The sequence below is a fragment of the Rhincodon typus genome, chromosome 22 (assembly GCF_021869965.1).
Source record: "Rhincodon typus isolate 14 chromosome 22, sRhiTyp1.1, whole genome shotgun sequence".
Taxonomy (NCBI): Eukaryota; Metazoa; Chordata; class Chondrichthyes; order Orectolobiformes; family Rhincodontidae; genus Rhincodon; species Rhincodon typus.
In genome coordinates, this window is record NC_063353.1 from 3532166 (window position 1) to 3546897 (window position 14732).

Genomic DNA, 14732 nt, shown 5'->3' on the forward strand with positions numbered 1-14732 from the left:
ATAGCACTAAGTGTTGTGAAAGTGTTGTGACACACCCAAATTTGCTCAATAATGAAAGTAAGAGCCTCCTTTGGGTCATGTCAGGGACTCCAGAATGTAATGTGCACTTTTTTCACTGGTTGTTGTGATGCAAACAATTGTGCACCAGAACTATCTCATATATGGATTTGGTGAAATTGTATTTTAGGTTATTTGTAGGGCACTGCTGAAACAAACCAATGTAAAACTCACTGTACAGTGTGATTTTTAACTTGAAAATGAGAAATGAATATATAAAGTATACTCCATGAAGTTCAATCGCATCATTTTCATTATTTCTACTTCAGCTATCTCTCAGCTTTCCAAGGAATATTGCTTTGATTTAGCCTCTCCATGCTGCATTGTGCAGGAACTGCTAACTGAAAACAGATTTCTGATTGCTTCCCCCTTTAAATGGGGCATGGTGCATTGCCATGCAGAAAGTGAAGTTAAGAAAGGAATTAAGACAGCAAAGAGTGGACATAAAAAAACATGGGTTGGTAAGATTAGGGAGAATCCCATGATATTCTACAATTATATCCAGGGGAAGAGGTTAACCTGGGAAAGCGTAGGGCCCATTAAGGGGCAATACGTGCATGAGCCAGAGGACATTGGTAGTTGGTTAAATAAGCACTTCTTTCTTCACTCAGGAGAAAGATGGTGTAAGTACGAAATTTGGAAAGAGGGCCTGACAGGTTCTTAAGCCTCAAGAGTGAGGAGATAGTGGAGGTTTTTGTGGTCTTAAAAGACCTGGGGACACAAAATTGTTATGGTGCAGAAGGCCATTCAGTCCATTGTACCCACATCAGTTCTATCCCCTAATGCCACTCTCCTGCCTTTTCCCCATATCCCTGTACACTGTTTCCGTCCAAATAATCATCCAAAGTCCTCTTGAATATCTCAAATGAATCTGCCTTCGTCACATTTGATTCAAGGATTGGTCCAAAAAGAGTCAAAGCAGACAGTTAATCTAATTCCAATTCTTTATGATCATGCATTCAAGCCAGTTCAAACCTCTTCATGTTCTTTTTGTCAGATTTGCAATCCTCATCGGACAAGTAGTCAAGTGCTACTGATCTATGCATTACAATCCTCATCTGAGGCCTTTAACATTTAGAAATGTCGACAGTAAAGGTAATTCTCCTTCATGGATTCTGAGTAAGAGATTGAAAGCTTCTCTTTACCACTTTATCTATTTTCTATTGTCAATTTTTATTTTCCATACATCCCATAACTCCACAGAGGCCAATATCCTGTCACCAAGTCCCCCTTTATTTACATGTGGAGGGTCTCTGACACTGATCCAGCTCCCTCAGAGCCAGCTCTCAGAGTGAAAAGAACCTCTGACACTCCTGTTCTTATCTGTCAGCCAGGGCTCCCTGACTGGACCAAGTTTACAGACCCAGTTAGGGAACTCATATCCTATGAGATCCACGTAGGGGACATTGTTCCAATCACTACACTGTAGTGTGGGAAGCAATTGGCAAAGAGAAGCTGATTCTAAGACGATCTAGAATCTGAGGAAGGATACTCCTACTTCTCAGTCAATGGCTTCAATGCTCCACGTAACCTGCAGAAAGAGAGAACTTTCATTTGTATAGCACCATTTACATCCTCAAGTCTTAACACCTCATGGCCAATGAAGTACTTTTGAAGTGAAGTTACTTGAGAGGCACTCAAATATGATGGGAAGTTACCTTGCTTCCTGTGTAAACCATCCTTTCGTCTTTATGCCCAGGACACATTGGGGCAGATTTCCCCTATGAAAATTCCAACAGGGTACTCAGCCCCCTAAATTTGAGGGCTAAGCCTCATTAGCACAAGCTGTGGGCAAAAGATAAGTACTTCAGGGCAGTCCACCAGGTCTGGGCCAGAATTATATCAGACAGCCCAGAATGTTATCTACAGGGCTGGAAAATGGACCAGGGCGATAGGGAGACACAGGGGGAGGGGTATTGATATGGAGGGACTGATCTGCAGGGAGGAGGAGTTCAAGTTACCTCTGAGATATAGATAATTTCTGATCAATATGTTTAGAGATGTGATTACACACCACTGGAGCAGATGGGACCTGAACCTGGGTCTCCTGGTTCAGAGGTGCCACAAAAGCCCTTATCTTGAGATGTGCCCTCCCTTATAATGACTGGTCCCACATGAATAAATATGCACTGACATTCAGGCTCCACAGCTAACACTGGGCAGAATGTGCTCAATATATGATCTGCCCAAGTTGGGTCCTAAAATAGTATTAAGGTCCTAGTGACATAATAGGATGTTAATATGTATGAATATAACAAAAAAACCCACTAAGACAAGAGCAGCTACAGTCCATTGAGTCTCTTCAAAAATCAGGATACAACTATATCCCATAACTCCCTGTGTAGTCTCCATCTTGTAGACAATAATCTCTTGGGAGAGACAACAGTTTCTCTGAGAGAAGTCATTGTGATGTTCTCCACCATGATATTCTGTCTCTAATGAAGCCAAGGTTCCTGTCCATGATATCAATGTCCAATCCTTTCTGTATGGTAAAACTACACACACATAGCAGACTACAAATATTGCACAATTAGAGACCCCAAATCATGCACATTTTGGAAAAGCAAGCATGTAAGGCACTGACTCTTAATGACTAATCTTGTACATTGTACACCTTGTTGTAGGGCACCTTTGTGGCTATTCCAGCCAAATCTATGAGTCGTTATCCATGGGAGCAGTAAGTGGGCTTTGCCACCCAAAACATGTCTGTTTGAAGAATTCAGGGTGGCCCTGATCTGAAGGTGGATTGCATATCTCACATTGATGTGCAGACTCCCACCAACATATTGTCACATGTAATCTGTACATCGGAAGAAGAACAAAAAAAAAAGCTGGAAAGATTCCCAAGCTATGCCTGCCTCTTTGTAGGTTACATGGAACAATCCCTCTTCCGTACCTACACTGGCCCTAAACCCCACCTCTTCCTCCGTTACATTGATGACTGTATCGGTGCCGCCTCGTGCACCCACGAGGAGCTCGAACAGTTCATCCACTTCATCGACACCTTCCACCCCAACCTTAAGTTCACCTGGACCATCTCTAATACCTCTCTCTTCTTCCTGGACCTCGCTGTCTCCATCTCCGGCAACCACCTAGAAATCGATATCCATTTCAAGCCCACCAACTCCCACAGCTACCTAGAACACACCTCCTCTCACCCACCTTCCTGCAAAAATGCCATCCCCTATTCCCAATTCCTTCGTCTCTGCCGCATCTGCTCCCAGGATGAGGCATTCCACTCCCGTACATCTCAGATGTCCTCGTTTTTCAAGGATCGCAACTTCCTCCCTCAGTGGTCGAGAATGCCCTCGACCGTGTCTCCCGCATTTCCCACAACTCATCCCTCACACCCCCTCCCCGCAATAACAACCAAAACAGAATCCCCCTTGTTCTCACATACCACCCCACCAAACTCCGTATCCAACACATCATCCTCCGACACTTCCGCCATCTGCAATCCGACCTCACCACCAAAGACATTTTTCCCTCTCCACCCTTATCTGCTTTCCGGAGGGACCACTCTCTCCGTGACTCCCTTGTCCGCTCCACACTCCCCTCCAGCCCCACCTCATCCGGCACTTTTCCCTGCAACCGCAGGAAGTGCTACACCTGCCCCTACAACTCCCCCCTCACCCCCATCCCAGGCCCCAAGAAGACTTTCTACATCAAGCAGATGTTCACCTGCACATCTGCCAATGTGGTATACTGCATCCGCTGTTCCCGTTGTGGCCTCCTCTACATCGGGGAAACCAAGCGGAGGTTTGGGGACCGCTTTGCAGAACACCTACGCTCGGTTCGCACTAAACAACTGCACCTCCCAGTCGCGAACCATTTCAACTCCCCCTCCCATTCCGCAGACAACATGTCCATCCTGGGCCTCCTGCAGTGCCACAACGATGCTACCGGAAGGTTGCAGGAACAGCACCTCATATTCCGCTTGGGAACCCTGCAGCCCAATGGTATCAATGTGGATTTCACAAGCTTCAAAATCTCCCCTCCCCCAAACGCATCCCAAAACCAGCCCAGCTCGTCTCCACCTCCCGAACCTGTCCTTCCTCCCACCTCAAGCCGCACCTCCATCTCCTACCTACTAACCTCATCCCGCCCCCTTGACCTGTCCGTCCTCCCTGGACTGACCTATCTCCTCCCTACCTCCCCACCTACACTCACCTTTACTGGCTCCATCCCCGCCTCTTTGACCGGTCTGTCTCCTCTCCACCTATCTTCTCCTTCTATCCACCTCCCCCTCTCTCCCTATTTATTTCAGATCCTCCTTCCCCTCCCCCATTTCTGAAGAAGGGTCTAGGCCCGAAATGTCAGCCTTCCTGCTCCTCTGATGCTGCTTGGCCTGCTGTGTTCATCCAGCTCTACACCTTGTTATCTCGCTTAATCAAAACAGTAGATTTTAAAGAATGACTTAAAGGAGGAAAATGAAAGCACACTGTGAGCTGTGCAGTGACCAATATGCTCCACAAGTTCAGGCAGGAATCCACTTAGTCATTCGTGGCAATGACACTCAGAATTAGGGGAGGTGTAGTGGTAACGGTGATTAATTAGTAATTCAGATGCCCAGCCTAATGTTCTGGCGACATCGGTCTAAATTCCACCACGGTAGATAGTGAAATTTGAGTTCAATAAAATTAAAGAGCTGGCCTAATGGTTTAGGTGTAAAAATCCATCTGGTTCAATAATGACAATTAGGGAAGGAAATCTGCAAGCCTTACCTCGCTGGCCTAGATGTGACTCCTGACCCATGGCAATATAGCTGACACTTAACTGTCCTATGACAATTAGTGATGTAGGATCATTGACTTGATCATTGACTTCAGGAAGAAAAGAGGAAGACATGCCCCTAACTGCATCAACGGAGCTGAGGTGGAGAGGGTCAAGGGCGTCAAGTTCCTAGGAATGACGATAACAACAATCTGACATGGACCTCCCACGTAGATGCGACAGTCAAGAAAGCACAACAACACCTCTTCTTCCTCAGGAGACTTAGGAAATACGGCATGTCCACAGGACCCTTACCAACTTTTACAGTTGCACCAAAGAAAGCATTCTATTTGGGTGCATAATGGCCTGGTACGGCAACTGGTCTGCCCAGGACCATAAGAAACTACAGAAAGTTGTGTACACAGCCCAGACCATCACGGAAGCCAACCTCCCATCATGGACTCCGTTTACACTTCTTGTTGCCATGGAAAGGCTGCCAACATCATCAAAGACCCCTCCCATCTCAATAATACTCTCGTTCAACCTCTTCCGTCAGGCAGAAAAGACAGAAGCTTGAACACAGGCACTAACAGGTTCAAAAACAGCTTCTTCCCTGCTGTTATTAGACTGATGAATGGACCTGTCTAACTTCAAATCTAATGTCGATCTTGATTTATGCACCTCCTGTGCAGTTGTAACCTTGTATGCCTCACTTCTCTAAGCACCCTATGATTTGTATGTCCTTGTTTGTTTTGATTTGCCTCTACTGTTCACAAAACAATACTTTTCACAGTTCTTACGTACATGTAACAACAATTAAGCAAATCAAATCAAATCGAATGAGCATTGGCCTACACAGTGACACCATGATCCCATGAACAAACAAAACACTGCACAGCAGGAGATGGCCATTTGGTCCATTGTGCCAGTGCTGGCTCTCCAAATGACCATCCCACTTGGTGCCATTTCCCCATCTTCTCTCTAAAACATTGCATACTGTTCCTTTTCAAATAATCATCTTTTAAAGGCCTCAAGTGAACCTACCTCTACCACAATCTCAGGCAGTGCATTCCAGACCATAATCATTCATTGTGCAGAAAAAGATTACGATTTGTTTTGATTTGATTTGATTTGGAATGAAGGCTGGTTTGCATGATGGACTGGGCTGCATTCACAACTCTCTGTAATTTCTTGGGATCTTGGGCAAAGCAGTTGCCATACCAAGCTGTGATGCATCCGGATAGGATGCTTTCTATGGTGCATCTATAAAAGTTGGTAAGAGTCATTGTGGACATGCCGAATTTCCTTAGTCTTCTGAGGAAGTACAGGTGTTGGTGTGCTTTCTTGACTGTAGTAACAAGATGGGTGGATGAGGATAGATTGTTGGTGATATTTACTCCGAGGAGCTTGAAGCTCTCGACCATCTCCACCTCAGCACCATTGATACAGATTGATACGTGTCCTCCACTCTGCTTCCTGAAGTTGATGACCAGTTCCTTGGTTTTGCTGACATTGAGGGATATATTGTGTTTGCACCGTGCCACTAAGTTATTTCTTTCCTGTACTCTGCCTTGTCATTGTTTAAGATCCAATCCACTATGGTGATGTCATGAACAAATTTGTAAATAGAGGTTTACTCTTCCTCTTGTACTAATTTCATTCTTAATAAATGTTTGCTCTATTAACTGCTCCCTCCACATGTCTTTCCACCTTGAATGATCTATGCACATATATACACAGGTCCTCTGCCTCTGCACTTCCTTAGAATTGTATCCCATGTCTTATATTGTCTCTTCATGTTCTTCCTGCCAATGTATCACTATATATTTCTTTGCAATGAAATGAATCGGCCACATATTTGCCCAAGCTACCAACTTGTCTATGTCTTTCTGAAGTTCTACACTGTCCTCCTCACAGTTTACAAAGTGTAAATTTTGAAATTGTGCTCTGTACACTAAGGTCTAGATCATTTATATCAGGAAAAGCAAAGATCCAAACACTGATCCTTGGGAGTTCCACTACAAACTTTCTCCCAGTCTCAAAAGTATCCATTAACCATGTCTCTATGTTTCCTATCCCTCAGCCAATTCTGTATCCACGTTGATATTGTCCCTTTTATTCCATGGGCTATAACTTTGCTCACAAATCTGTTGTGCAACAGTGTATCAAATGTCTTTTGGAAGTCCATGTACACCACATTAATGGCCTTCTCTAGACTCTTTCCTACCTTGTTGAAAAACACCAGCAATCATTAAACATAATTTTTCCTGAAGAGGTCCATGCTGGCTTTCCTTAATTAACCTGAATTCATCCATGCGAATATTAATGTTGTCTTGGATTATTGTTTCTACAAGTTTCTACAAAGTTAGACTGGCTGATCTGCATTTGTTTGGTTTATTCTTACGCCCTTATTTGAACAAGGGTGTAATGTTTGCAGATCTTTAACTTGATGGATTAAAGGATTGTGTGGAGTGCGCAGGAAAGAGGAGTTGAGGCCGAGATGAGATCAGCCATAATCGTATACAATGGCAGAGCAGACTTGAGGGGTTGAAATACCTACTTTTGTTCCTCCTAGTTCTTATATTCTTTTTTTAGTACCTAACCGGCCCCATTCCTTTCACTACTTACAGGAGACTTTTGAACTCACAAGGCCTCTCAATCCTGATCATACAAATACCTCACTTAAACTGAAGGCCTTAATAATTCTACAGTGACTAGCACTGCTGCCTCACAGCGCCAGGGACCCAGGTTCAATTCAACCCTCGGGCGACTGTCTGTGTGGAGTTTGCACATTCTCCCTGTGTCTGTGTGGGTTTCCTCCTGTAGTCCAAAGATGTGCAGGATGGGTGAATTGGCCATGCTAAAATTGCCCATAGTGTCCAGGGATGTTTAGGTTAGATGGGTTAGACATGGGAAATGCAGGCGTAGGGGAATGGGTCTGGGTGAGATGCTCTTCAAAGGGGTGGTGTGGACTTGTTGGGCCAAATGGCCTGTTTCCACACCGTAGGGATTCTACGAAAATTGTGTTGTTCATGATTTCAGCCCATCCCAAAGTTTCAGCCAATGGAGTACTTTTAAAAAGGTTGCCGTAGTTAATGGAGGAAAGCAGGCAAAGCTCCCATGAACAGCAATGGGGCAATGACCAAATAATCTGGCCCAGTGATGCTAGGTGAGGGATAAATATTGGCCAAGGTACCCCAGACGGGAAAACTCTCCCACTTGTCCCCGAAATGGGTGCCGCCACACCTTTCCAACCCCCTGAGAAGGTGAGCGTAATGTTGGCCTAACGTTTCTTCCAAAGGATGGTACCGGTGACAGTGCAGAGCTCCTGCAGTCCTGTACTTGGTCGTGTGAGGTGGTTTTATAGGAAAGTACATGAGGAATAAAGAGTTTTATGGCCTCAGTCTGTGGAGGGTAGATTGAAGCTGAGACAAAGGTGAGTGTGGTGATGGTTACTGTTTCACAGCTCTATGTGTGTGTGTGTGCACTCACTCACTGTTTCTGCTCCCTGTCCACTCCAAACTCCTGATGTGCCGCCGCCTGTCATTCTGGGATCTTCCTGTGCTCCCCCGACCCCACCCCCTCCCGGGATCTGTGAGGCAGAGCGCCTGCGCGGAGCCGGGATCGCCTTGTTTGTTGGCGGCGGCGGGCCGGAAACGGGCGGTATTTTCCCCCTTTCGCCTCGCCATCCCACCCCGGGGTCGGGCCTGTGAGGAGATGGTGGCGGCTCCTCCTCTCTGAGTGAGTGCGGCGACTACAGCCCGGTGCTCGGGCCTGGGCCTGACCGGAGCATTCGGGAACATTCCGCGACCCAGACGGCCATCAGTCCCCAGCGGGTGTGGGGTAACTGCAGCAACCCCCTCCCCACCCCCCCCCCCCCGACAGATCAGGGCGCGGGGCGGTGGGGTCAGTAAAAAAAGCTTTAGGAGCCCCGGCGTCGGAGAGCGTTTACCGTTACCCTGGTAACGGAGAAGGGTGGCGGTTGGGAGGGGAGTAAAGGTGGAGGGAGGGCAGCGGTGGGGGGAACTGATGAAGGGGAGGGGTGTTGGAGGTGATGAGGTGGGTGTGCGATGAGGGGTGTGGGGGAGGTGATGAGGGATGGGCGATGGGGTGGCAGAGGAGGGGAAGGGAGGGGAGTGCGGTGTGAAGGTGGGCGGGGGTGGTGGTGTGAGGTAGTAGTGGTTGTGGTGTGGGGAGGTGGCAGGAATGGTGGCAGTGAGAGTGGTGTTGGGGATGGTGTGAGGAGGAGGGTGTAGGGTCAGAGGGGAAGGGTGTGAGGGCTTTGGGAGGAGAAGTCATGTCTTGGGGGGGGCAGTGTTGAATAGGTTAGGAAGAGGGCAGGATGATGTGGATGTGTGAGGAAAGTTTGGGTTATGGAGTGGGGAATAGGGGCAGGTTAGAGAGTGAGTGTGGGTTTACAGAGGAATCTGGGGGAGGGAGAGGAGATGTGGGAAGGGGAGGGGTTGACAGGTAGAGGGGTGCAAATTGGGGAAAGACAGAGTGGATAACGGATATCAGAAACGGGGAGGGGAGCGAGGGAAATGGTAAAGAGAGCAGAAATGGGGAAACTGGGAGTGGAGGATTAATTTAGAATAGCTGGTCAGCATGGACGAGTTGGACGAAAGGGTCTGTTCCTGTGCTGTACAACTCTGACACTGTGTCTATTTACTGAGGCGCATTGACCTGGATTTAGGAGCAACAGTTACTCCAAAATGCTGTCATTCTCCATTCAATTGACACGTTGTCTCAGTTTCTTGTGGTCATCCATGCTGTGGTTTCACTTCTGTTTTCGTTCAGGCACGTTGACAGAATGCTTAATTTAAAAGCAGATCGAGGAAAGTACAGAAACAATGAAAATTAACACAATGCCACATTAGATATAGTTGTTGAAAAGAAAATGATCTGTTTTTTTTAAAAAAATTGTTCATTTTTCTCTGGTTGAAATCTACACAACTGGATGTTTAAAAGGAGTTTGTTAGAATGCTACTACTTTCTTGCTCCGAAGAACATTATCATTGGTTCACAAGGAAATTTCAGCAGTTGAGGGATTGCCTTAATGGAAATGTTGAACATGTTGGGCCTTTTGAGGTTTAGATGAAGAATTAAAAAGCAGTATTCTGAGGGAGGTTTTTCAGACTGCAGAGAAAAATTTCTGAAGAAGGGTCCCGACCCGAAATGTCAGCTTTCCTGCTCCTCTGATGCTGCCTGGCCTGCTGTGTTCCTCCACCTCCGTACTTATCTCTGACTCCAGCGTCGGCAGTTCTTACCGTCTCTCAGCAGGTTAAGAATAAGTGGCCTCACATTTATAACGGAGATGAGGAACTTCTTCAAGGGTTATTAGTGTTTATCGTTCTCTTCCCTACAACAGAGATTGAATGCATTGAAAGCTGTTAGATTTTAGATCAAGGGAGTGAAGGGTTTTGAGGAGAGGTAGGAATGTGAAGTCAAAACCACACAAGATCACCTCTTATTGACTGGCTGAATTGCCTATTTCTTCTCCTATTTGTCATGTCCCTATTAGGTGTTAGGTTTTTAATCATTCACAAGCCAAACCTGATTGTCCAGAAAGCCCATGCCCACATAGGAACACCCACCACCTACAAGTTCCCCTCCAAATTATTGACTATCTTAACTTGGAAATATATCACCATAGCTTCTGTTGCTGAGTTAGACTTCTTGGATTCCCTTCCTGCCATTGCTCTGGGTACACCTACTCCAAATGGATTGCAATGGTTCAAGAAGGCAGCTCACCACCACTTGGAATAGGTACTAAATACCAGTAGCACCCACATCCCAAGAGTGAATAAAGTAAAATCTTCCTCGGTTCACCTACATAAAATAATCACATCAAAACTGCACATACACATAATAGATTTCTTAAGCAGCAATCCGATCTTGGGGTGGTGAGGGGGTTGCAGTGGTTTAGTGTACTGGAGAGCAGTTACTGTGCTAACTTATTGTGGCATGGACTGTGTAGAAAACAGATGTTGGTGTGTGGCAGTCAAACTTAGGGCAGCTAAGCTGCTCCTGAAGTTGACAATGGGGTTTAAATGTGAAGTGAAAGCAGCAGTCACTTATACACAGGAACATTGGCAAAAGCAGTGGAGAAAATTTGTAATTACTGGAGAATCTTTTCTACAATTGCTTGATCTAATAGATCTTTTGTCCTCTTGTGAAGTCACAGCAAAATTTAGTAATTTACTGAAATTGCCACCTCTGCATGACCTCAGATAGGAAAATGCAGCTTTTTATTGAGAGAGGCAAAGCCTGTAATATGCTCACTTGATCTTATGTGCATAATTTTCTGAAGGAGAGTGTAACAGGAATCTGAAGGAGTCTGTTACCCTAACCTTATTCTCTACCAGTATGCATCTTCTGTGCACCCTTTCGATTACATCATAATTCCTCTCCTGGTTGTAATGAAGTAATGAACTGTGAATGCTGGAAATCAAACAAAAACAGAAATTGCTAGTAAAAACTCAGCAGATCTGGCAACATCTGCAGGGAGAAAACGGACTTAATGATTAGAGTCCAGTGACGACTCTTCAGAACTAACTATGGGCTAAATGAGACCAAACTGACTTCTGAGGAAGAATCGTTGTACTCGAAACATCAACTCCTTTCTTCCCACAGATGCTGGAGGTCCTGCCGAGTTTTGCCAGCAATTTGTTTTTGTTTCAGACCAAACTGTTACAGCTTGTACAGCTCATTACCATATAGTACATGTACTTCTGTGGGAACAAGCTGTATTTTGGCATTTTAATCATTTTTTTTCTCCATTGTGTATCAATAATTATGTTGGACTCCAATAACTTCAAATGCCTTACTTCTTGGGACTGTTAATGGAGGGGATGAGCTGACAGTACTGATACTGATGCCTTTTTTGAGACAGTTGACGTCAGATGGCTTCGGGAAGAGTGGAATCCTGCGCACTTGGAGAGCGTTCTTTAGAAGGGAGTCCTTTGTACCCTGGTTTGTCGAATCCTCCTGCTCGATCACAGACTTCTGGCCATCTGCATTCTGCAATGGAGGCTTTGCCTAACCAGCCATCTCCGCTAAATGTGGCAGCAGGTTTATGTGGGACTGATGCAGAGCTGCAGAAGATGTTAATTGATGAGCGAATGAGATGTGAACATCACAAAACCAACTATCAGACACTGAAGGCTGAACACACAAGGTATTGTAAAAGCAAAAAAATTGTAGATGGTTTAAATCCAGTACAAAAATCTGGGAATAGTGAGCTCTGGAGAGAACAGGAGCATTAACATTTCAGGTTTAGGCTTGTGATTAGAAGAGCAATTCTAAGATGTAGTTGAAGAAAAGGAACATCAGTTACATGGAGAGATCCGTGCATTTGCTATCCTTGGGTCAAGATAATTAAAGAGAGATTTAATTCACTTGTTACCATTGCTAACAGATATGGTTGATACTGCTTTAAGATAATTACTAAAAAGGACGAACAGGGAGGGAAGGAACAGATCTTGAAGCATGTAGGAGAGATTGTAGAACATGATTACCAAGCAATGAGGAAAAAATCTTGGGGAAGATGTAGTGTTCGTGTAGTAATCTGGAAGCCAAGCCGTTGCTCATAAGGCATGAGTTCACATTGCACCACAATAGATGGTAATTGTTAAATCTGGAATTGAAAGTTAATCTCCGTAATCGCACGTACATATTAGTACCGGAGAAAACCACTCAGCCTTCAAGGCTATTCTGCCATTCGATGAGATCATTACTGATCTATTTTAAACTCAACTCCATATTCCTCCCTTGCCTAATGATCGTTATCAACTTGCTTACCACAGATCTGTCTGCTTGTACCTTAAAGATATTCGAAGTTTTTGCCTCCACTGCTCTTAGAGGAAGAGCGTTCCAAAGATGCTCAACCTTCAGAAAGAAAAGAACTGTCCTAATCCCCGTTTTAAATAGACAGACCCTTATTCTTAAACAAGAACACCGTAGCCTGATGTTCTACCGTAAGGAAAAAATATCCTTTTCAAAAAGTTAGTTTTAGACCTATTTTTCTCTCCCTCAACCTTATGTAACATGCAATTATATTATGAATTTGGTACAGTCTTTGTCATTTGTACAACAGCAAGGATATCTAGGCATTGAAGCATCACTTCTGGCCTCTTGAGCATCCCTGACTTTTGAGCCCACACCTTCAGCAGGGTCCTAAGCTCTACAATTTCCTCACTAAATGTTTCTACCTCACTCATCTCTTTCCTACTTTAAAGGAGCTCCTTAAAATTGGCTGTGCTTTTTATTACCTGTCATAATATCTCCCCTGTGACTCAATCCAATTTGTTTTATAACATACCACTGTGCTTCTGGGCAAGTTATGTTAAAGGTGCTATATAACTGCATGTGGCTGATGCAGGAATGCAAGAAAAGGATTACCAAACAGATGTCAAGTTTGATACCTGAATTATGAAGAGTGTGAAGAACTTTGCAATTGTTTACTCTGAAGAAAAATTACTTGGGGGTGATTTGCACCATCTAATATTCAGTGATAAAACAGATCATATCAGCTAAATGAATGTTTGGGTAGTAGGACCAGTTTCAATGTAATGGCTGGTGGAAATTATCAAAGTTGTGTGAACATAGATCTGATTGCTGATCCAATATTAAAATGTTTAATTTTTACTTGATGCAGGTTGCAGGACGAATACACTAAAGCTCAGCATGAATTAAAACGACTACTCGTGGATAAACAGAACACCCATGAGAAATTCCAACTTCTTCTAGCTGAACTGAGGGGGGAGTTATTAGATAAAACAAGGGAACATGAAGAACTGAAAATGCAGGTGAGGTTGAGAATTCGCTTAAAACAAAATGCCAATTGTATAAGTTTAGATATTGAAAGTAAGTGATCAGCAAAATAACTATACTGTACATTATAAAAGGGATGTCTGAAAAGACCAACTTGTTCAGGTGTGAGAAAGCAAGAAAGAGATGCATGCATTTACTTAGTGAGATGAACTAGGTGTCTGAGAACAGACTAGGAAAATCTGAGACCCAGTTACCCAGGCAAGAAATCATTCTAGTCCTTGATGCATTGTCACCATTTAACATCAATCAATAATGCAGATAACTAGGTGGAGTACACTGCAAGTAGGAAGATATCTTGCTAATCTGGCCAGGCCACATTTATCTGGAACTTCTTGTGGTCTCAGGTCATCCAAAGCCACATTAATTTATTTTAAAAGTTCTCAAATGGCATAAAGAAAATGCACTGAAGATTCCACAGGGTGGGAAGTTTGCAGAGAGAATCAAAGATATTGCTTCAAGTTGATGATATTCCATCTGAGCAGGGAAGAGCCTGGTGGCTGATCCATAACAAATGACTGGGGTTGTAAGAAAAACAGCAAAACATGGATCTCCCTGTGCCATGTTTGAATTTTTCATGGAGCTGTTTATTAAGATAACTTTGCATATTTAAACAGAGGCCTCTCCTGTTTGAGGTGAATGTAAGAAACACTGGTAAGATTGAGGAAAAGCTCGGGGGAGTTTCACCCCATTGTCTTGACATTTGTTCCTCAATAAGCATCTATAAACCCAGATTATATGGCGGTTATGAAACTGATATTGGTAGGACTTTGTCCAGATTGATTGTTGTATTTCCCTACATTACTAATTTGAAAGTACGTTGTCACCTTTGAAATACTTTGGATATCTTATGGTCATGAAAAAGTAGTTATTCAGTAAACATTATGGAAAATGTAAATCCGGAAGATCACAACTAGCCAAGACTTGCAGAGTACCAAAGCCAAAAGCCAATACTTGTTTAAGAAATATGACTGGAAAATAAAAATTGTCGTGATAAATGCTTTTGACAAAATCCTGATGATTGGAGAAGAGATCCGATAAAATGCTGCAAAAGCATAGGCCTGGCAATGTTTGTAACTAGAAAAGACTGGTTTTGCTTAAAACCTTCCATTAATATTTTTATTCTCTAAATT

The 14732-nt window shown here is 44.1% G+C and overlaps 1 protein-coding gene across 1 annotated transcript in view; it reads left to right on the forward strand.

Annotated features, from left to right (window-relative positions):
• The first annotated feature begins 8384 nt into the window (after positions 1-8384).
• cep83 (centrosomal protein 83) overlaps positions 8385-14732 on the forward strand; it is a 50481-nt gene continuing 44133 nt past the window's right edge. Inside the window, exons 1-3 of the mRNA XM_048610559.1 lie at positions 8385-8511; positions 11663-11947; positions 13427-13577. Coding sequence (XP_048466516.1) covers positions 11673-11947; positions 13427-13577 — 426 coding nt within the window. The 5' untranslated portion in view covers positions 8385-8511; positions 11663-11672. The remainder of the gene's footprint in view (positions 8512-11662; positions 11948-13426; positions 13578-14732) is intronic.